At 44.4% G+C, this 23,329-nt stretch overlaps 1 protein-coding gene across 1 annotated transcript in view; it reads left to right on the forward strand.

Moving 5' to 3' along the window:
* The window catches only part of DOK6 (docking protein 6), a 297,299-nt gene that overhangs the window by 221,556 nt on the left and 52,414 nt on the right, over positions 1 to 23,329 (forward strand). Inside the window, exon 6 of the mRNA XM_006892744.1 lies at positions 14,835 to 14,973. Coding sequence (XP_006892806.1) covers positions 14,835 to 14,973 — 139 coding nt within the window. The remainder of the gene's footprint in view (positions 1 to 14,834; positions 14,974 to 23,329) is intronic.

Genomic DNA, 23,329 nt, shown 5'->3' on the forward strand with positions numbered 1-23,329 from the left:
TGCCAACGGTGTAACCCAGGAGACGAGGGGTGTGCGGACAGCCAGGATCAGGCGGCTGTGTTCCGTCGTGTTTAGGTTGCTGCGGGCCGGTTGTCTTGATGGCTCCTACCAGCAGACCTTTCAAGTGGCACCAAAAGGCCTAATCATGAACCTCTTACCAGGCGTCCAGACCTGCTCATTTTTTACACAGGAAAATGGAAACTCAAAAATGGTTAAAACCAGAATTTTTCATCATGTTTTTCTGTATGAAACGTTCATCTCGCCTCTTCTTTAGGGCTCTCTATGTCTGCAGCTCTGTTCCTTTCTGCGTAACCTGATTTGATCTGGGCCAGAAATCTCGGCACTCTCTCGGAAGCAGCTGGAAGAGAAGGTGGACCAGAGTCAGCACACAGGACAGTGTATTTAGGGGTGGAGAGGTAGTATAGTCTTGGAGTCAGCTGCCCTGAGACGTGCTAAATTGTGTCTGCCGCTTTTCTACGTTTTTTAAGGAGCTGCTTTCATCAATATCATTTCCTCTGACTACTTTTCTTATATTAACAGAGTCAGCAAATGGAGAAATATTACTGTCTTCATTGAAAAGCAGAAGCAGAATCAGCGTATAATGCTTGTCACATTATTGATTTTAGCTCCTATAATCTTAGACCAGTGGGTAATCTATTTCCCAAAGAAATGGTTACTTCTGCAGTTTATCCGGTAAATGAGACATCTTAAATAATAGTTTTAAGTCAATAGAGAGCAAGAGACAAAGAAGCTGATGGCGGTACAAGTCGTAATGATCTAGCCCTGCAGAAGCAATGGGCACTGTTGTTGGAGCCCTAATGCATTTAACTAAGGCTTACTGAATCCTTAAAAAAGAAAGAGAAAGGGGGGAAAACCCATCGAGTGGATTTTGACTCACAGCCACCCTTTGGGACCAAGTAGAGCTTCCCTGTTGGGAAAGTAGAGCTGTAAATCTGTACAAAGAGGAGTAAGTACCACAGCTTTCTCCCAGGAAGCAGCTGAAGAGTTTGATCTGCAGACCTTTAAGTTAGCAGCCGAGGGCTTAAGCTCTGTGCCACATAACCCACCGCTGCCGAGTCAGTTCTTACCCGTAATGACCCTCCACCAGGATGTGAAGCCTGTAGATGTTTGTGGGAGGGGATCGGTCATCTTTCCCCCCTCCCCCAGCCCAGGACTTCTTGGGAGATTTGAACTGCCAATATTTCAGTTAGCATCCTGGCATGTTACATATTATGTCAACACAGCCCTTTGAGTTCTTAGTACATGCCATGAATGATACTAAAAACAAATCAATCAATCCGCTGCCATCATTTGAGTCGGGCTCTTGACAGCACACAGACTTCCTAGACCGTATCTTCCTCCCCTTTGGGGTGGATGGTGCCTTCAAACTGCTGACCTTTTAGATGCCAGCTGACCAGTTAACCAACTGCACCACCAGGGCTCCTTGGAGTATACTAACTACCTCAAAAACTTTACCGTCTTGGACAAGAGAGAAACATGTAAAAGCAATTGATAGATATTACAGGAGTAACAGGAGAAACCAAACTATTTCTCAGCACCCAAAAAGCTTTCCAAAAAGAAATGGTCTTAACACCAGAGGAATGCCACTATGGCAAAAATCGCACAAGACGGTGACCTTAGTGAACAGAGGCGGATTTTTTCACAGATTAGTAAATGCAGTCCAGATTGCGCTGTCTGCCCTGAAGAGATCCTTTCTCTCCTCATCTTCTGTTCCTTGGCTCCAGGTCATCTTCATGGGACATGAGGTCTATCTTCCACCATCAATCTTGCTTGCTGACTCTGTTCTTTAATCTCGAAACAGACTGACTTATGACACACCCTACACTCATACTTCCTCATGGGCATAACATTGAAGACCCATTTTTAAATGGAGTTGTCACTAGAGCTTCCTGGCTAAGCTCTACCACACGTATTTGGGAGAAGCCAATTCATGTATAGCAAATGGCATGTGAGGTAGTTTGAAGAGGACATTTCCCCGCCCGCCCCCCGCTCAACCCAGAGCCAGAAATGGCAGGAGCAAGGTGTCATCAGTCTAGCAGAGAGGCCCACATGTGGACCAGGCAGACACTGCACTGGGTGAGAAAGAAAAAGTGTGTACAGTGGTTTACTCATGTTCTTAAGCAAAGAGCCTTGAGGATTCATTCATGAGTTCACAGAAGAAGGAGCAGAACAAGCCTGGTGGAAAGTTAATGGTACTTGTTTCGGACGTTTTCACTTCCACATACTTGTGGAGGACAGGGGACTAGGAATTCTGCTCAGAAAACCAGAAGGAAACCCCGTACCAGAGTCTGTGTGCCATGAGTCATTTCCAACTCCTGGAGCTCCCACAGAATGGAGCTGATTTGCCCCACAAGGTCTCCCAGGGTGGTCTTCACTGAGGCACATCACCAGTATTTCTCTCTCGCTCTCCCTGAGCCATTGGGTGGGTCTGAAGCACTAATTTTTCATCTAGGAGCTAAGCATTTAACCACTGAATCACCATGGCCCCTTAACAAACTTGAAACCCAAACCACTTCATCAAGTTCATTTAGACACCTAGCAATTCTAGAAAACAGATTTGAACGGCCTCATAGGCTTTCCAAGACCTTGTTGTTTTGTTTTGTTTTTGAGATAAAATGTAATGATAGATTTCTTAGCAAGATACATCCCAAATGATGGGATGGACCTTCTTCCCTGGAAAGGAAATGATGGGGCAGGCCAGATTTCCAGGGCTTTCAATCTTCACACCTATCCACAGAGCTCCTGGTGAGTCCCAATAGCCAACCTTTCCATTAATAGCTATGCCCTTTAACCACTGTGCTATTCAGGCCTCAGCAAGAGGAAAAAAACGGAACCCATGTCCCTGCCTTCTAGCTGCCTCAGCTCATGAGGGCCACTCCTATCCAAGGCTGTGAGTGAATCTTGCTTGCAGAAAACAGCCCGTCTTTCTTCCTCAAAGTGGGGGTGGGGTCTCACTGCTGAGCTCTCAGGAAGCAGTCCGACGTGAACAGCGTCTCTCATTCATTGCCGTGGGGTCAGAACCCACTTGGCGCTGGTCCTCCATTGGGTTTCCAAGGCTGTAATGCAGGGAGAAGATTGCCTGCCTCTCTCCTGCTGAGCCCCGGGGGGATTTGAACTCCTGGAGAAGCACTGCCTTGGGGTGAGCAGCTCCCTGCTGATGGTGGCCCGGAGCTCCTTGTGGATCTTACCGTGGTGGATAACGTGGGACTGTGGACAACCAGGGGCAAAGAGTGCATAGAACGATGGAAGTTACCACCAGTGGATGAGTTAACACAATAGCAAAGGTACTGAATGGGAGCAGGAGCATTTTCTTGAACCTGAAATTGCACATTTTTCTAGTCATGGCCTTGGCCTTTGTCATTCCCCTTTAGTTTTTCTTTTGTGAAAGGGCTCAGGTTTTGTACTCTGTATTTTCACACTCTGTAAAGACTTTCCAGTTAAAATACAATCCTCCTGCCTCAATGGGTACATTCTGGTGGTACTGCCTGAGAGCCTTGACTGTCTTCTTAGTAAAAACATGTTTCCCTTTGTGGAACATGAACCTCGATGAACTTGACCAGACTTCCGAGACCAAACCCACCAGGGGCTTCTGACTCACAGTGCCCTTCATCAGGCTTCTGTGGCACCAAGTGTTGATGGGAAGAGGTGACCCATCCTTCTCCCGCAGAGGAGCTGGTAGGTTTGAACCAACAACCTTCCGGTTAGCAGCCCTATGCAGTAGGCCCTGAGCCACGATGTCTCAGACCACACTTTTTCCTTTTACCAGTAAAATGTGAGGTCTAAGAGGAGGAAGCTCTGGTGGCCTAGTCACTAGGGAGTTGTGCTGCCAGCCCGGAGGTGGGCACCTCAAATCCACCAGCTGCTCCTCAGGAGAGATGGGCAGCCTCTTCCGGTGCAGTTTGCAGCCTTTGGGAGCGTCCTGGAGGGTCAGCTAGGAGGCAGTCCCCACTCAGTGGCAATGAGTTTGGAGAAGAGGAGGGAGGGAACTGGAAGCCCAGTCCCCAACATGTGGTACAGGGAACCCAGTTAGAAGCCCGGGTTGGGGTGAACTCTCTGTGTTGATCTGGGCTCCAGCAGAGGCCTGAGGAGGGGGCCAAGTTCTTAGTAGACATTTCTGTTTGCTGGCTCCAGCTGAGTTGATTCTGACTTTTGAGTACCATGTGTGCAGAGCAGAACCACCCTGCGCGACTGTGATCATTTCAGATTAGATCACCAGCTCTGTCCTCTGAGAGGCTCCCCGCAGCCAGCCTTTCAGGGAGAAGTCAAACTCTTAACTGTCTGCATCGCTCAGCAACTCCCTGGACAGCTATTCATAGAAAATCATTTTAATTGGAAAGGAAGCCCCTAAAAATCAGCACAGTATTTTATAAGTTGAGCAGTAACAAATTGATGTGCTGGATGACAGAGACAGAGGTGTATAGACCGTAAACTGTCATTAAACAACCCTCTGAGAATACCGTCACCCTTGCTTTGCAGTTTAATGTGTTGGTTTTCTTTTGCTTAATTAAATTTAATTAATTAATCACATTTATTTCATCATTTACACAGAGGTCTCCGTGAGAAGTATCTCTCACTTCCTTCCATATCCCTTGCCCTGCTTAAAACCTCCTTCTCAGTAAATACCATTCCCAGCTTCTGTGTGTTCTCCCAGGGATTTCAAGGAACAGGCCAGAAAACATGAGTAGAAAGTCTTCCCACATTGCTTCTTTAGATGGAAATAATTACTCACCATACATGTTAAATGAAACAACAAAATGAAAATAATGTGTTAGAGATTTACCCATCTCTGAAGAGGTAGTAACTGTAGTTGTTGTCGTTGTTAAATGCCATCGAGTTGCAGGCAACTCATAGCGACCCTATGGAGAGTCCTCGACGCTTGCGTGTCTCTCATCCTCTCTCCAGGTTCATAGGGTTTCTGGAGGCAAGCTATTACAGAAGTGGATGCCACTCCTGCTTCCAAGCTTGTTTTAGTCGGGGAGCTCCACCCCACTCTCTGTCCGCGTTGAGTAACCACCCATTAACACATTTGACACATCAGTGTCACAGTGTTCAGCCTCACAGCAACCACAAGTTACCACTGTACGGTAAATTGAACACCAGGGCTATTCGACCTAGAGGTATGTCTGAACAAAAACAATGAAAGACAGGTCTGAGGGCCGCAGATTAAAAGTCACCCACCTTCGGATTGGTAACATCGCCTTCTGTTCACTGGGCCAGCTGATCTCTCTCTCTATGTTGATGTTATTGTTGTTAAGTGCCGTCGAGTTGCAGGCGACTCATAGTGACCCTATGAAGGAGAGTCCTCGACGCTTCAGTAACTGTAGTAGTTAATTATAATAATATTTAATAAATTATGCATAATTACAATATATTAATCATGGTTATAACATAATTATAATAATATGTTTTAAGCATTTTCCAGGGGTTGCATACATTAACTCATTTATCCTCCAGCACTCCTAAGCAACAGGCCTAATATTGTACCTGTTTTATAAAGGAGAAATTTACAGTGTGAGTTTCATTTTCACCTTTTGACAGCTGATCATTTATTTCTTATTATTTTAATTTTTTTTTACACAGAACCATTTATGCATCTTCTAGTTTATCTCTTTTGGTATTGAATGCATGTTTGAAACCCCTTTCTAACTCTGAAATGTGTGAGAACTCTTTGATATTTTCTTCCTGGTCCATTTTTCGCTTGTTTTCTTTGGAATTCATGCCATTAAACATAGAGAGATGGATCTAATTATGCTTCCAGATGGTGATTTATTCAAGATCCTGATTCCATCGCAGGCTCCTGGTGACATAATTATCATATTTTGCATTGAGTCTATATCTAGACATTGTAGACTTCCTGCAGCCCAATGGTCCATTGACGGACCTGCCATTTATTACCCAATGAGAGGAAGAAGAAGTGCATGGCGAGGGCTCCTCCAGGCAGGGATGGTGACGCTTCCTCTCACGCACTGTGGGCGCTTTATCAGGAGGCCCAGATGCTGGAGAAGGATGTCACATGTGGTAGAGGAGAGGGTCAGCCTCCTGAAGTGGGCTGACACAGGGGTGGCAGCCGTGGGCATAAACACGGCTGCCGAAGGTGCGGTCAGCCCAGGCAGCTCTGTTCTGTTACGGAAGGTCGGAAGGTCACCGTGACTAGAAGCCAGCTATCACCCACCGCACTCAACAAGCGTCTCCTCACTCACCAGCTCTCTTCACTGAAACTCCGGTCTTCTCATAGCTTCTGAAGGAAAAAGGAAAAGGGCGAGGTGGCAGACATTGTTACGTTACCAGAAAGATTAAGTTGTTAACAGGACACAAGAGTTAACTGGCCTGAAGGACTGTACAGAAAAAACTATGCTTGTATGAAATGTATTACTTTCTACAATTAAACATTAAATTTTAAATAATGAGCACCCCTGGGTTTTTAGTAAAGTGTGTTTGCTTTGCTCCATGGTTCAAAGTTTACAGTTTCTGCGTGCATGGTAGATATATGCTGGGTTTGCCTACCTATTTAGTTTCTGTTATGTTTGTAAATATTGTTATTGTTATGTGCCATCGAGTTGCTTCTGACTCATAGGGACCCTATGTACAACAGCCCGAAACTCCTCTCTGTCCTGTGCCAATCACACCATCTCCGATACACCCATCCCAATTGCCCCAGTCACTGAATCAATCCACCTCATAGAGGTCCTTCCCCTCCTGCGCTGTCCCTCTACCCTCCCAAGCATGATGTCCTTCTCTAAGGACCGGTCTCTCTTCACAACATGTCCAAAGTATGTTAGATGGAGCCTCAGAATCCTTGCCTCCAAGAAGCCACCTGGTTTGACCTTTTCCAGGATGAATCTATTTGTTTTCCTAGCAGTCCATGGTACCTTCAATACTCTTCTCCAACACCACAGCTCAAAGGCATCAATTCTCCTTCTATCCTCTTTAGTCATTGTCCAACTCTCTGATGCATAACAACCGATTGCAAAGACAATAGCCTGTATCAGATGCACCTTATGGTTTTAAATATTGCATGTGTAATAATCAACAACTTACCCTTAAGCCGTCTGGTCATTTCCTCTCTCTCCATCTCACCTCCTAGTCCTGGCTACTGCAGAGGAGCCATGGTGGTGCAGTGGTGAAGCATTGAGCTCCTTCTAGCCCAAAGGTCAACCATTGACCCCTCCAGCCACTCTGCAGGCGAAGCCGTGGTAGATGAACTCGCCCAGTAAACACTGCAGCCTTGGCACCCCTGGGGTGGTTCTTCCGTCCTCGTCACTAGGAGGTGGAATCCCCTGGGGGGATGGTTTGTGGCTGCCACCACAGAGCTCTTGCAGCACACGGACACTGTTCCCACCACCCCAGTGCGGGTGGCAGTGGCTGCCGCGGGTCTGCTCCACATCTGGCTGGCTTACATGTGAAAGTTCGCTGTTGCTGGGTCAGTTCCTCTCAGTGACCTCACCAGAGTACAGTTGCCTGTGTGATTCCCAGGGTTGGAGGAAGGCACAGAACAAAGAAGAATGATAGGGCGACTCCAAACAACGGGCTCAAGTGTGGCAGAGATGGTGAGGATGGCACAGCATAGGGCACGGGGCACACCTGCTCTTCATGGGGTAGCTATGAGCCGCAGTCAGCTCGACAGCACAGAACAGCAACAGCAAGTCTGTATGGGAGCTGAGAGGCCACGCCGTTCCCGGCAAGAGGAGCCGGGGGTTCCATCCGTGGGCCCTTAGGTGGCAGCTGAGTGCTTCGAAGCATGCCACCAGGCCTCCGTGGCCTCACCTTGTGCAGAAGTACACGCTTCAGGTCCTGTGTTATCTCAGTGCCTGTTGGTACAAGTCCTTTTCTGAATCCTAAACACCAGAGGAACATGATGCCATCTCTCCCCATTGGGAGCCCAAGGCTGCTTAGTCCAGGCCTGCGGAGCTAAGGCTTCACATGGCCCCTGGGGATGGGTGTAGTGCAACCCCCCTACCCACCCACCCTCCCCGAGCCATCCCCCCAAGTCCCCCTTGACCTTCCTGCACCAGTAGCTGAGGACAGAGCGTTTCTCACCTCAAACTCTTTCTCATGTTCTAACATTACAGATTCTTGGTGTCTCAGTCAGAGGACAAGAGAATAGAGTTTACAGGATATTTTTATTTGTCCCAATCGAATTTCAAAGCCATCTCATAAACAGGTTTGAGGCCTTGAACACCAGTGAGTGAAGACCAGATGAGCGGTGGGAGAATAGCATCCGTAAAGAACGCAGAAGTTCATTACAAAGGCAGAGGAGGAAGAAAAGACATGTCCGACGAAACTGTGAGTGTTGCACTAGAGCACCAAGAAGCCAAAGCAAAGGAAAGAAATCAAGAAATTAAGAAGCTGAACAGAATATTTCAAAGGGCAGCTCGGGAAGACAAAGCCAAGTATTATTATGAAATGGGCAAAGAGTTAGAGTCAGAAAATCAAAAGGGCTGAACTCGTTCAGCGTTTCTTAAGCTGAAGGAATTGAAGAACAAATTCAAGCTTTGAGTTGCAATACTAAAGGATACTTTGGGTATAATATTAAATGATCCAGGAATCATTAAAAGAAGATGGAAGGAGTACACAGAGTCACTGTACCAAAAGGAATTGGCGGACACAGAAGAGACATTTCATGAAACAACATATGAGCAAGAGCCTGTGGTGATGAAGGAAGAAGTTCTAGCTGCTCTTAAAGAATTGGCAAAACACAAGGCCCCAGATACATTGATATATTTCAACAAACAGATGCTGCCCTGGATGCAGTCACTAAGTTGAGCCAACAAATCTGGAGGACAACTACCTGGCCAACTAACTGAAGATCTATATTTTTTCCCATTCCAAAGAACAGTGACCTGACTGTGGAAATTATCAAACAGTATCATTAGTATAAAATGCAAGCAAGGTTCTGCTAAAAATTATCCCAAAACCACTGGAACGGTACATCAGCATAGAATTGCCAGATGTGCAGAAGGGGTTTAGAGGAGGCCATGGTAGTAGGGGTATTATAGCTCATGTTAGCTGGATCTTGTCTGAAAGCAAGGAATAGCAAAGGAATGTCTATCTGTAGTTCATTGACTATGCAAAGGCTTTTGATTGTGTGGATCAGAACAAACTGTGGTTAATTCTGAAAAGAATAGGAATCCCAGAACATTTGATTGTGCTGTGCGAAACCTATACTTGGAACAGGAGGAAGTCATTAGAACAGAGTGAGGAGACACTGCATTGTTTAAAATAAGGAAGGGTGCATGCCAGGGATATATTCTGTCTCCATTCCTTTTCAGTCTATATGCAGAACAGATCATCTGGAACAGATCCTCTGGGAGGCTGGGCTGTATGAGGAGGAATGTGGCATCAGGATTGGAGGGAGACGCTCAACAACCTGCGTTATGCAGATGACACAACCCTGCTTGCTGAAACTGAGGAGGACCTGAAGTGCTTGCTACAGAAGATCAAAAACTACAGCCTTAAAGATGGATTGAAGCTCAATATCAAGAAAACAAAGATTCTCACCACTGGGCCGATTGACAGCATCATGATAGATGGTGAAGAGATTGAGATTGTTGACAGCTTTAGTTTGCATGACTCCGTAATTATCACTCTTGGTACCAGCAGCCAGGAAATCAAAAGACAAATTGCATTGGGAAAGTCAACTGTCAGGGACCTCTCCAGAGTATTGAAGTACAACAACATGAGTCAGGAGATGAAAGTGCGCCTGAGCCAGGCCCTAATCTTAGCAATTGCTTACCATGAGTTAGAGAGCTGGATAATAACTAGGGACTATAGAGAATTTATACCTTTGAACTGTGGTGCTGGAAGAGTGTATAATGTGCCATGGATGGCCAAGAGAACAGATAGGTTTGTCTCAGAGTGAAATCAGGCTGCTCTTTGAGGCAAGGATTCTGAGGTTTCATCTGACATAATTGGGTCATGTTGCAAGGAGGGACCGGTCGTCCTTGAAAAGGGACATCATCATTCTTGGAAGGGTGGAGGGACAGAGAAATAGAGGAAAACTGTCTATGAGATGGATTGATTCAGTGACTGGAGTAATGAGGGTTGGTGTGTCAGAGACAGTAAAGTTGGCACAGGATAGCGCAGGTTTCAGGACTATTGTACATAGCTTTGACTCATAGGACATAACAACAGGGGGGCAAATTGTTCTGTGAGCTTTCAAACTCCACACTGAGTTTCAAAGTCCTGACAGAGCTTAGAGTCAGGACCTAGCAGGCCCCAACCTTCCTGTGCTCCAGAGAGGGGAGAGAGGATGGAGGGGGTCCCGCCCTCATCCTTTCGTCTCCAGGAGTAGTGAAGCAGACTTTCTGGAGGACAGAGAGCAGACTCCCATATTTGTGGATCTGCAGCGTCAGCTGTTGATCTCTTTCTTCCTCTCAATCTACAAAGAGGGCTCATTTGTTTCACTTTGTGAAAACTTCATTCCCCCCCTCCAACTTTCCATTTCACGCTGTGTGCATTTTATTAAGATCTCTTCAGCAGAAGCCAAGCGCTGGCTCCATGGGCCCCGGGGGATGTTGATTGCAGCCTCTTGAGACATTTCATTTCCATGGAAAACTCCTTGGAGAACAGTAGAGAAGAATCCAAAATCATTTCGGTGCTTATGAGCCTTGTAAGCAGGGCTTTTAATGATATCATGTTAAAACCAACAACACAACAATCCGGTTAGCATCCAATTCCAAGTATTAGCATCCTGTTGTCAGGGACAGAGCTTTCTGAAAGTCCCTTCATGATTTTTTATTTGCAATTTGAGTAAAAGTTTATAAAGAAAATTGTTTTCCATTGAAATATCCATACACATTCTGTTTTATAACAGTAACAACCCACAGTGTAAAAGCACTCTTCCCAATTCCTCCCTGTTAGTCTCATTTCCACCGATTTTTCTCTCCTGCCCCTTATTCTGAGCTTTATCTTTGGTGAAGATCTTACAGTTATTTTTAAAATTTGGCTTAAAGTACAAATCAAAAATGGAGGGGTTGGGGTTTTTTCATTTTATAATTAATCTGCAGTACTAAAATTTAGTTATAGCCTATTAGCTAACAATTGTTCAGTGACTTTATCCCAATAAAATTATGTCTTAAAAATGAATTATAATTATATAATTGAGAAAGAATTTATATTCTGACTATTTTCCTCTTGATATTACATAAGAATTTTCAATGTTATGGATGCTTTTGTAGATTATCTGGGAGTAATAACCCCACAGGTAACAATAGTCAAGTAATCCAGCCGTTTCTTCATGGAAGGTTTGTAGATAAGTTCCCGACTCGATCAGTAATGATAGTGATACTGGTTTCATTTTTTTCCATATAAAAAACTTCAAAGTTTTTAAAATACCTGCCTTTTGAGTCGTTTTCTTTTGATTACTTACAACCTTGCTTCCTGAAAGTGAAGAGGCCTTGAAATGTTTGCTGCTGAAGATCAAAGACTGAAGCCTCCAATTAAGTATCTACATCAAGAAAGCAAAGATCCTCACCTCTAGATCAATAAGCAGTTAGCATGATAGATGTAAAAAGGATTGAAGCTTTCAATGATTTCATCTTGCTCAGATCCACAGTCCACACCCTTGATAACCAGCAGTCAGGAGACCAGGAGATGCACTGGGCAAGTCTGCTGTTGGGGACTTCTCCAAGATACTGAAGAGCAATGCAGTCATTCTGAAGACTAAAATGTACCTGATTCAGACCATGGGCTTTCCAGTCACCTGCTACACATCTGAGAGATAGACAGTGAATAAGGATGGCAGACGAAGAAGAAGAGTATTGACTATCCTATGGACTGTTGAAGAAGAGTACTGACTATCTGATGGACTTTTGGGGTAGAGTACTGACTGTCTGATGGACTGTTGGGGAAGAGTACTGACTATCCGATGGACTGTTGGGGAAGAGTACTGACTATCTGATGGCCTGTTGGACAAGAGTATTGACTATCTGATGGACTATTGGGGAAGAGTTCTGACTGTCCAATGGACTGCCAAAAGAATGAACAAATACTTCTTGGAGAAAGTCAGGTCAAGCCAAGTCAGGGTGTTCCTTGGAAGCAAAGATGGCAAAGCTTTGTCTCCTAACTTGCACATATTGCTAAGAAAGACTATTCCTTGGAAAGAACATCATGCTTGGAAAGGTGGAGGGACAGAGAAAGAGAATTCAAGAAATGAATTGGCACAGTGACTGCAGCCAGTCAGTCAGTGATGATGGTGGTGGCACAGCCTAGGATAGGGTTCTGGTCTGTTGTTCATAAGTTTGCTCTGAGTTCTTCTCAGCAACAACAGCAACCACTGTCACAATTCTTAGTCTGTGCTGAGTGAGTAATCCAAGAAGGTGGACAATGTGAAGATGTCATCAGGATTGGAGGAAACGTATCTACAACAGGCAGGATGCAGATGATGTGACCACTTCCTGAAAGCAAAGAGGACTTGGAATACCTACTGATGAGATCAAAGGCCAGCCTTCAGTACAGATTCCACCTCAGCACAAAGACGTTAAAAACACACAGGGCCAATAAGTGACATAATTCTCAATGAACAAAAGACTGAGATTGTCAAGTATTTCACTTGACTTGGATCCACAATCAGCATCCATCAAAGCCACAATCAAGAAATCAAGGATGTGTTAACGGCAGTAAAATCTGCTGCAGTAGACCTCGCTAAAACAGGAAAAAGCAAAAAATTCATTGGGAGGACTAAGGTGTACCTGACTCAACTATGGTATTTTCAGTCATCTCATATGCATATGAAAATGGGACAAAAAATTGTTACTGCTGTTAGGTGGCCTCAAGTCAAGTGTGACTCATAGCGACCCTATGAACAAAAGGCCTGAACCCTGTCCTATCCTGTGGCATCTTCACACTTCCTGAAACACAAAAGCGCCTTGCAGCAGTCACTGTATCAGCCCACCTGGTTGGCTGGGGGTCTTCCTCTTCTTCGCTGACCCTCCACCCTTCCTAGCATCATGTCCTTCACCAAGAAATAGCCCCTCCTAGCAGCATGCCCAAAGTATGTGAGGCAAAGCCTTAGCATTCTTGCCTCCAAAGAGCACTCCAGCAGCGACAAAATGTAGAGAAGATTAAAGAAGAATTGATGTCTTTGAATTGTAACCTCTGTGGAAAGTACTGAATAGACCACAGAATGCCAAAACCAATCAATGCATCATGGATGAAGGTAGCCAGAGTGTTCCCTGGAAGTGAGGACAGCAAGACCTCACCTTAAGTACTTAGCACGTGTATCAAGAGGGACCGGTCCCTGGAGAAGGACATCACGTGGGGTAAAGGATGGAGTCAGTGAAAAAGAGGACGACTCTCAACAAGATGGACTGACGTGGTGGCTGCAGCGGGGTCTTAGGTCCAGCAGGGTTTGTGTGGAGGTACCAGGGGTCGCACCATGTTTTTGTTCTGCGCTGTGCTCTTCTGTTCTACACACAGCAGATCTGAGTCAGAATCAGCTCTGTGGTGCATAACAGCACCTTGATGAGCTCCACCGTAAATATGTTTTATATCAGCTTGTTTCACTCTTGTGAAGATCATATGAGATGTTGTTGTTGTTGATTGCAGTTGAGTTGAGGTCGACTCATAGCGACTCTATGAAGAAAAGACCTAATACCTTTCCACAGCTGTCTTTGTTTCTCCAAGTTCACAGAGTTTCCAGAGACATGTGGTTTAGAAAGTAGATGCCACTCCTGCTTCTCAACCTGTTTTACAAGTGGGAGCTCCCCCACACCCTGTCCACAATGAGAAGCCATTCTGTTATTTGACACCCCAATGAAGCAAGGTTTAGCATCACAGTAAACCCAGGTTGCCTCAGATAGCACATTGACAAAGAGTGATGTGCAAAGTGGAAGAATGTTCCTCCAAGATACAATAACACTAGTTATGTTGATAGAGGAAACCACTATTGAAATATAACAAGTCTCATTTAGCACTGGTTAAGTGTTGTGAAGTCAAATATGACTCAGAGTAAGATATGTACAGAAGACCTGAATTTTTTCTATGATTAGCATCTTTTCTGTACATTTATAAGAGTTGTAGTTTCCAGAGGCAACCAGTGCTGAACACTATCCCATAGTCGTGTCAAATACCATAACAGTTACCCATTATGTACAATGGTTGGATGAGTTTCCAGATTGATTCGTGTTGGGAAGCAGGAGTGGCATCCACTTCCATATGAGATAGACAGCCTTTCTGTTCCAGCTGTGGAGATTGAGAAAGAAGGTTCTAGCGAGTGGAGCAGCTTGCCCGAGGTGACCCTACAGCAGCAGAACCAGCCTAAGACGATGCTGCTCTTGTCCCAGGACGTCTTCCCTGGGACGCACCTCCCTGCACGCAGTGGCTTCTCATTGTGAATCAGAGCTTCTACCTTGTCTGCAAATCCGTAAACTGACAAAAACAGCGCTCTTCTCCAGAGTTCCTATTGCAGTGAGCGTACAAGTGCAGATTTGTTTTAAGTTCTTTCCATTTTAAAGCTATTGAGTCATAAGTATTAATGGTATTACATCACAGAAAAGTGTTCAAAGAAATGTTTCATGTATTTATTGCTTTTGTTCTTTTAATATTTAAGAGACACAGCTCACAGCTTCGATCAGGTTTATGCAGCTGAGATACTTCATTTCAAACAAATGACAGTGCACATAGGTAGTTGTTTCTTCACCTTTTGCTTCCTTCTCTTGTGTCACTAAAGGTTCTTTACTCTGGGAGCATCTCTCTCCTCTCTCCTAGGAAGGCCGGAGGTCGGTTACACGAGGCAGGGGCGCCCTTGACCTGGAGTCTGATCCCTTCAGTTGAACACGTGAAGACCTTGTGTCTCTTTATCTCTGTTCTCACAGAATGTGTGACACGGGAGAAGGCCTGTTCACCTTTCAAACAAGGGAAGGCGAGATGATCTATCAGAAGGTCCATTCCGCCACGCTGGCCATCGCTGAGCAACACGAGCAGCTGATGCTGGAGATGGAGCAGAGAGCCAGGGTAAGGTCACCCCTCCTCGGCAGCGTCACTCACAGGGGCTGGGGGTCCACCTCCGCCTCACCCTGAGGGCTCACCATGGTTTCTGAAGCCGCTGCCCCACCCTCTTCCCTTCTAACACTCACTCAAAAACCAACCCCAACCAATGGCCTTCAAGTAGATTTTGACTCTGAAGATTATTAACCCGGTAGCACCAAGAACTGCCTCGTAAAGTTTCCAAGGCGATAAATCTTTGTAGGAGCTGACTGCCACATCTGTCGCCTGTGGGACTACTGGTGGATTCGAACCACAGTCCTTTTGGTTAGCAGCTGAGTGCTTCAAGGGCTTCTCCAGGTCTTTTCTGTCCTGGAGTTTCGGAGAGTTCACACTACCAACCTTTCAGTAAGCAGCCACGCTTTTAACCACTGCACCACAGAGGCTCCTTAAACACATCAGTATTTCACAGCACCTATCATGTGTGAGCACTATTTTAAATTAAAGAAAATCCCCCCCAGTCCATTCTGACTCATAGTGACCCCCTCAACAGGCTTCAGACGCTCCAGGTCTTCACAGATGGAGACTACACCACCCATCTTTCCATCTGTTTCCCTCAGAGTGGTTGGGGGTGTTCAGGAGAGGGAGCTGTTAGCCTGCAAACAAATGCAGAATGTGTACATTATTTGTCTAAAATACAGTCACCTTGGTGGGTTATTTCATCTCAAGATGGCCTATTTCCCTGTAGAAGGAGGACGTTCCTTCTTCCTGGGTGGTGGTTATAAGGATTCTGTGTGTCGGTATGTATCGAGCATATGTAGACGGTCCTGCCAGCCATGTCTTCCACAACAGTGTGTGCTCGGTGTAACGGTGGTGACCACCTGCAGGACAAGTACAAGATTCAGGAGATGATAGTAACATGCTGAGTTATTACTGCCAATGTGGACGTTGAATAACTTCTTTTGAAATGTCCCAGGATTTCTAAGATGTCTTTTAACTTTAAAAATTTTGCAAAACAAAGTGTAATTCACATTTTTTGTTAATGATACTGTTATTTTGCTCTAAGAAGCAGAGCTGTGTGTTGAAGGAAATGGAGCCAAGCGTAGGACAGAATATGTGTGAGTGATTTTCCTCCATCAACTTCCACTCAAATCTCAACAAAATAAATAGTAAATAAAGTTTAAAAAAAAAGAGTCCCAACAAGTATGAGTTAAGTCTCTAAAAGCTCTCTAACATGTCATTCACTTAGTTAAATAAAGGCAAGTTCTGTGCCATAAATGTATATAGTGTAGGAGTTGAGAAAGTACAAAAAAAAATCTATTCCAGGGTGTTCAGATAATACATTCCATTCATTAGAGATGCTGACTGGCTTTCCTAGATTAATACTGAGCTGTGTAAGCTTTGTATTTATCAGGTAGGAAAGTGTTTGGTTATAAAATATGATGCTAAAGATCTTACATGATTAAAGTACCAGTGAGCTATGTAAGCACTGAGTACCTGCACCATCGCTGCTCTGACGACTGCAGCCTCACTCTCCTCCAGAGGAGACATGATTGGAATGGATAACTGGCGGTGTAGATAAACAAACGAGTGATGAGTAACACCTCGACAGCCGCTTCTTACAGTAAGTGAACATTTTCAATAAGATCCCTTGGTATTGTTTGTTTGCCCTGCTTTATTACTTTCTTTCCTCGGGAACACGCAAATGAGCATCGGTTGATAGAGCTCCATAATCTAAACTCGATAAGGTTTCAGTCCTTGTTTGAAGAACCTGATATTTAGAGAACTGTCCCCAGCCTTGTGAATAAAAGGGTACATTTGCCACAGTATAAATATAACAGACTGAATAAAAGATTTCCTAAATTGGCCAGGCAATTAAAAGTCTGTATTTTGACTCTCAACACTCAGAAGCATGAAAGAATTACTTCATCGCAACTGAGTCAGTTAAGAAGATTTTGAAACACAGCTGACGGCTTATTGAACATCCTTAAAAAATTTTAAGTTCTCGGGAGCTCTAGTGGCCTAGTGGCAAGAAGCTGCACTACAATCGCAGAGGTATGCAGTTTGAATCCACCAGATGCTGTGCTTGAGAAGGAGGGGCAATCTCCTCACACACAAAAATAAAATTAAAATAATTTTTAAAAAATTCAAGTTCTTAGGACAGTGGCAAGAGAACGTAACAAAGAGCATTAAGCATCTTGGGTTTTGGTGTGGGTTTTTTTTTTTTCAAGAGGGATCAGATAGTTTATACCTCCCAGAGCAAGATAATCTTGTTTTTCTTTTCCTCTTTAAAATATTATACGTTTTCTGTAACTTAATACAGTTAATTTAATCAGATGAATATTACATCAATATAAAAATATTGAATAACATAATAATTTAAAAACCACATAGACTTGTTCGTATTAAGACAGTGGAGCCACCTTAATATCTAAATCTCTGAGTATCTTGGGAAGTCAGCTCCTGGGTGGAGCCTTTTTGTGAAGTACTGAAGTTACTAACCCAAAGGTCAGTGGTTTGAGATCAGCAGCTGCCCCGCAGGACAAAGATGTGACTTCCTGCTTTCATAAGTATTTACAGCCTCTTAGACCCTCCTCATATGCAAGCAAGATCCTGCTGAAAATTATCCAAAAATGACTGGAACAGCACATCAACAGAGAACTGCCAGATGTGCATGTTGGGTTTAGAAGAGGCTGAGGCATTAAGGATATGATCACCAGTGTTAGATGGATATTAGCTGAAAGCAGGGAGTAGCAGAGAAATATCTCTCTGTGATTCATTGACTATGCAAAGGTATATTTGAATGTGTGGATCACAACAAACTGCGGCTAACTCTGAGAAGAATGGGAGTCCCAGAACACTTGATTGTGCTTATACAAAACCTGTACTTGGACCTGGAGACAGTCGTCAGAACAGAGCAAGGAAACACTGCACAGTTCAAAATCAGGAAAGTTGTAGACCAGGGATGCAGCCTATATCCATACTTTTTCATTCTATATGCAAAACAGATCATCCAGGAGACTGGGCTCTATGAAGAGAAATGTGGCATCAGGATTGGAGGAAGACTCATCAACAAGCTCCGTTATACGGATGACACAACCTTGCTTGCTGAAATTGAAGAGAATCTGAGGCATTTGCTGCAGAAGGTCAAGAAGTGCAGCCTTGAATATTGAAGCTCAACATCAAGAAAACAAAGACTCTAACCACTGGGCCGATTGACAACATCATGATAGATGGTGAAGAGAGTGAGACTTTTAATAGCTTCCGCTTGCTTGGCTCCATAGTCAACACTCCTGATACCAGCAGCCAGAATATCAAAAGATTAATTGCATTAGGAAAATTGGCTATCAAGGACCTCTCCAGAGTACTGAAAAGCAATGATGTCAGTCTAGAGACTAAGGTGCACCTGATCCAGGCCATGGATTTACTTGCTATGCATCAGAAAGCTGTACAATGACCAAGGATGGTAGAAGAAGAGTTGATGCCATTGTGTTGTGGTGCTGGAGAAGAATATTGAATACCATGGACTACCAGGAGAACATACAAGTTCATCCTGAAGAGGTTGAAACCAGGCTGCTCCTTGGAGGCAAGGATCCTGAAGCTCTGTCTGACATACTTTGGTCATGTTGCAAGGAGGGACCAGTCCTTGGAGAGGGACTTCATGCTTGGAAGGGTGGTGGGACAGCACAGAAGAGAAAGACCCTGGATGAGATGGAATGACTCAGTGACTAGTGTAATGGGTGTAGGTGTGTCAGAGACATTCAGTTTGGCTTAAGCTAGAGCAGGATTCAAGAACTTTGTACATAGGGTCTCTATGAGTCTCAAGCAACACAACAGCACATAACAGCAAACTGTCCTCTGACATATCAAGTTACTATAAGCTGGAATCAATCTAAGTTACACATTTGGGTTTTTATTGGTGTTTATTGACCTGTTGAAAACTCCCCATTTCTGCCTCTGTAAAGAATAAGTTCTGCAGGATGAGAATGCCTTTTCCCCACTTACACTCAGATGGAAAGCTTCTGTCCTCACTCTGGCATCCACGTGAGAATCCGAAAGCGGTCCTGGTAGAAGGACGAATTATGACCTTCAGTCATCTAGATGTTTTCTTGTAGTGTAAGCCCTTCCTAGAGTCTTGTGTTTGGGGCGAGTGGAGGACGTAAACATGATAATATGTTTCACCCTAGAACTATTTCTAAGAGATTGTTAATACTCAAATATTTGCAGATGTTATTAAAGATAAATATTTAAACAGATGGCACCACTACAATACTTCTTCCCATTTCAGAAAGTTCCTTATTGTCCATAGACCCAACAGAGTTCTTGGGACTGTATTACCCAGGGAATTGATTCAGGTTTTCTTACATGTGCCTGTGTTATCTGGGTGAGCTTTGACTTTCTTGGTGAACAAAACTATTCACCTAAGCCACGTCACTGACACACCTATGTGATCTCAAATCAATACGATTTATCCTGTTGAGGTTGTGTATTCACTAAAGTCATCATGGAAGAAAACACCTCAAATGACCTGTAATAATTTTGTCTTACATTTTTACAGCTCTCTTAAACACTCTTTTGTTGGTTCTGTCATTTCGGGTCAGAACCAACTCCTGGCCGATGACTCTGCAGCAGGTTTTCAGAGGCCGTAAATTGCCTGGGAAGAGATTGCCCATCCTCGGCGGAGCAGGTGTGGATTTGAACTGCGTGACTTCGAGGCTGCAGTGCAGCTTCTCACCACTAGGGCGCCAGCGCTCTCTAAATAGACTGCTAACTGCTGTCAAGTCAGAACCAACCCACAGCTGACCCTCCAGCGGGTTTTCAGAGGCATTTAATCACACAGGAGACTGCCCGTTCTTCACTGCAGAGCAGCTGGTGGATTCCAACTGCATGTTTTGGGGATTGCAGTGCAGTTTCTTACCACTAGGCTGCTGTTTTTGTTGTGTACCGTTGAGTTGGGGCCAACCCATGGCTGACCCTCAGGGTGAGTTTTCAGAGGCAGTAAACTGCCCCAGTGGAGATTACTCATCCTTCTCCCACAAGCAGCTGGTGGATTTGAACCCCCCTCTCCTCCACCTACCAAACTGTGTAACCCTGTGGTTTCGCCCCTGCCCTCTGCTCCCACCCCTTCCCACCTTGGCTTCCCAAACACATTTTACTAGTTGTCCTTCTATCTTTATAATAATGGTCTTATGCTGTATTTGTCCTTATGAGACTGAGTTAGTTCACTCAGCTCTCAGTCTCTCCCGAGTTATGTAGTATGTTTTCTAAATTGTTGCTCCTAAGTATTGCCTAGTATTTCATTTTGTGAGTGTATCACAGTTTTGATTAATTCAGTTGTGGTTGGACATTTGGGCTGTTTCCATATTCTTGCAATGGTGAATATCACTGCTGTGAGCATTGGTGTACAAATCTCTTGTTTTTGATTCAGTTCTAATTTCCTTGGGGTATATTCCTAGTAGTGAAATAGCTGGGTCATGCGGGGTGTCTGTGTTCAGTCTTTTCAAACAGTCTGGAAGGAAAGCAGTTTGGCGTTTCTTCAGGCACAGAGTTTTGGATCTCCGATGCTGCTGTAGCAGAAATACCACGACAGACAGAGGTGTCTTCTCTAGCAGTTTAGGAAACTACAGGTCTGAATTCAGAGCCCCAGACGAACCCACTCCCTTTCCCAGAAAGTCTCTGGTGGACGGTCCTGGTCTCCTTCCATTGTTGGTGGACATGGTGTCCTCGGGGGTCTCCGTGTCCCCAGGCATCCATCTTCCCGAGTTCAGGATGTCCTCAAGTCCTGCTGGTAACATACATGTTCAGACTATGGAGGTGGGATCTCGGCATCTTGACTTCCAAGCTGCATCCTGGCCGTTCTTCTTCAAGACAGACGAGATGGTTCTTCTGCACGTCCATGGTAAACTTGAGATACTTCTCCAACACCGTGACTTAAAATCATCACTTCTTCTGCATTCCTTATTTATTGACAAACTCCCTCAAGCCTGTAAGATGATTGGAAACACCGCGTCTTCAGTCAGATGCACCTCAGTCCTCACAGCGACACCTTTGCTTTCTATTTAAGTGAGTACCACTGGGAAATAGCCATTAGACATAGACATTGGAAAGTCATTATATAAACTTCCTGCTGCCTCTAGATAGCAACATATTTGGAAATCCAAAGAGAGCAAGACTTTGCTTTACAACTAACTTCTACGGAATCCATGCAGGTTCGGTCATGGAATGCCGGAAGAACAAACACATCAGCCTTGGAAGAAACAGGGCCAGAGTGCTCTATAGGAGAGAGGAAGTGGAGACATCAGCTCACGGAGTTGAGCCGCGCTATCCAGCCGGACCAGTCCCAAGAAAAGGGCATCATGTTTGGGAAAGTGAAGAGCCCTCAGGGGGCAAGAAGACCTCCAAGGCTCTAGATGGACACAGTGACTGCAGAAATGGGCATAAGCCCAGCAGAGACTGTGAGGCTAATGCAGGATCAGGCAGGGCTTTGCCTTCATTGTGCAGAGAGTCTTGAGAGCCAGAGCTGTCTACATGGCACCAAACAACAACAACGTGGAATGGAGTGTTTCCTTTGTGTCCATCATATCCTTGAATACAAACAGCTCTGTAAACACATTTACTTACAGAGTGTGTATATATTTATTTTCTTGAAAGCATTGCTAACTGTAAATGAGTATGGTGCTCCAGATATCACCGTAGAAGCTGGTAATACTCTCCGACATGACTCACAAATCCGGTTTGTTGACACTGTACAAGTACAGGCCGCAGTGTCAGCCATATAATAATAGCACCCATTCTGTACAGCTTTCATGACAATAGTCTTTTACAAAGTCCAATTTTAAATGGCACCAGGCAACTCTCATAAAATTGTATGTAAACCCTATTTTATTTATCCAGTAGGAATTCATCAAGAAGTCTCCCGATACCTCTCCAGTTCTCATGAAGGAAATGGAAGTGAAGTGTGAGGTGTCCCCTATTGCAGATTAAATGCAGGCTGTGAGAAGCCAGTCACCCATAAGCTCTCAGCTTCAAAAAATGTTTCCGTGAAGCCTTGCATCGCAGGCTTGGCTGGCTTCACGTCTCCAGGGCCTGCCTCTCTCCCTGTACACTTCTCTGGTTTCATGAGCTCTCTTTAGGAGCAAATAAAACAAAACACCTTCAATTCGGAGCACACTTGTATCTATATTTCCTTGCTAAGCAGCACTACATGTTTTTATGACCCACAAATGTTTCCTAACACCGCATTTCCCATTCACGTGCTCTTTGCTCACGGGCTGCTTGTTTACAATGGTTTTCACAGCCCAGGTCCGTCTTGTCTCTATCATACTGGGAAGACAGCTACACCAAACGAGGACCATCCTTTCCGATTTTTATAATACACATGCACACACACAGAGACAGAGAGAGGGAGAGAGTGAGAAACTCTGCTACAGAAATCACTCACCTGTTTCTCCTCTGCCTCCCACCTGCCGAGCTGGCCAGTTACCATCTAACTGTTTGGGTTCTGTGCTTAACTCTGAGCATAGTGCCTCTACTTTCCACACCCTTTCTTGGTGATTCCAACGAGGACAGCTCCCCTTACCTTGAAGATACTGTGGTTCTGTCCCAGATCACAATACAGTGAATACAATTAGAGGGTTTATTTGTCTGTTTCCCAATGCATATTAAAGTTGTATTTGCACTATACTAAGCTCAGGCTTGCTGGAAAGAACATGAAGGAACATTGTCAGTGTTTTATTTGGAAGAGTCAGGAGAGAAAGGTGGAAGTGAGGATGGGCCTTGGGGCGATCGGCTAGAACTAGAACATGTGTAAATAGATCACGTGGAAAGAGAGTGTCCACCTGTCTCCCACAGAGCAGCTAGCGGATTTGAACTGTGTGCTTTGGGGATCACAATGCAGCTTCTTACCACTAGGCCATCAGAGCTGGCTCTTATGTCAATTTATGATGTGTAAGAAAATTCTTTTTATCCCAGCTTGTGGGCTGTGCACAAAGTGGTCATCAAAGCAGTTGCTTTCGTCAATCGATAAATGAGGGTTTAGTGGAAATGTTCAACTTGAAACAGTAAGAAAAGGACAAGAACCCAATTTAAGACAAGTCAGAGGAAGAAATAATGGGAACTGTCCTAATAAAGAAAACACTGAAGAATATGTATATTTTAAATAAGCATATAAATCTCTCTAAAAGAAAATATATAGGAACATTAAAGAAAACCTCAAATATTTAAATTGAAGCAGAGATAGGACTTATTTCGAAAGCAAAAATCTTTTTTAAATCTAAAATAATTCCATGTATTATCTATGAAAAAATATGTACATGGCAAATAATGATGGAAAAATGGATAAGCCTGAAAACTAGTCATAATCCTGCTTGCACAACACAAAAGAGAT

Source organism: Elephantulus edwardii, unplaced genomic scaffold (assembly GCF_000299155.1).
Source record: "Elephantulus edwardii isolate Elephantulus edwardi_28Jun2011 unplaced genomic scaffold, EleEdw1.0 scaffold00118, whole genome shotgun sequence".
In the NCBI taxonomy this organism is placed as follows: domain Eukaryota; kingdom Metazoa; phylum Chordata; class Mammalia; order Macroscelidea; family Macroscelididae; genus Elephantulus; species Elephantulus edwardii.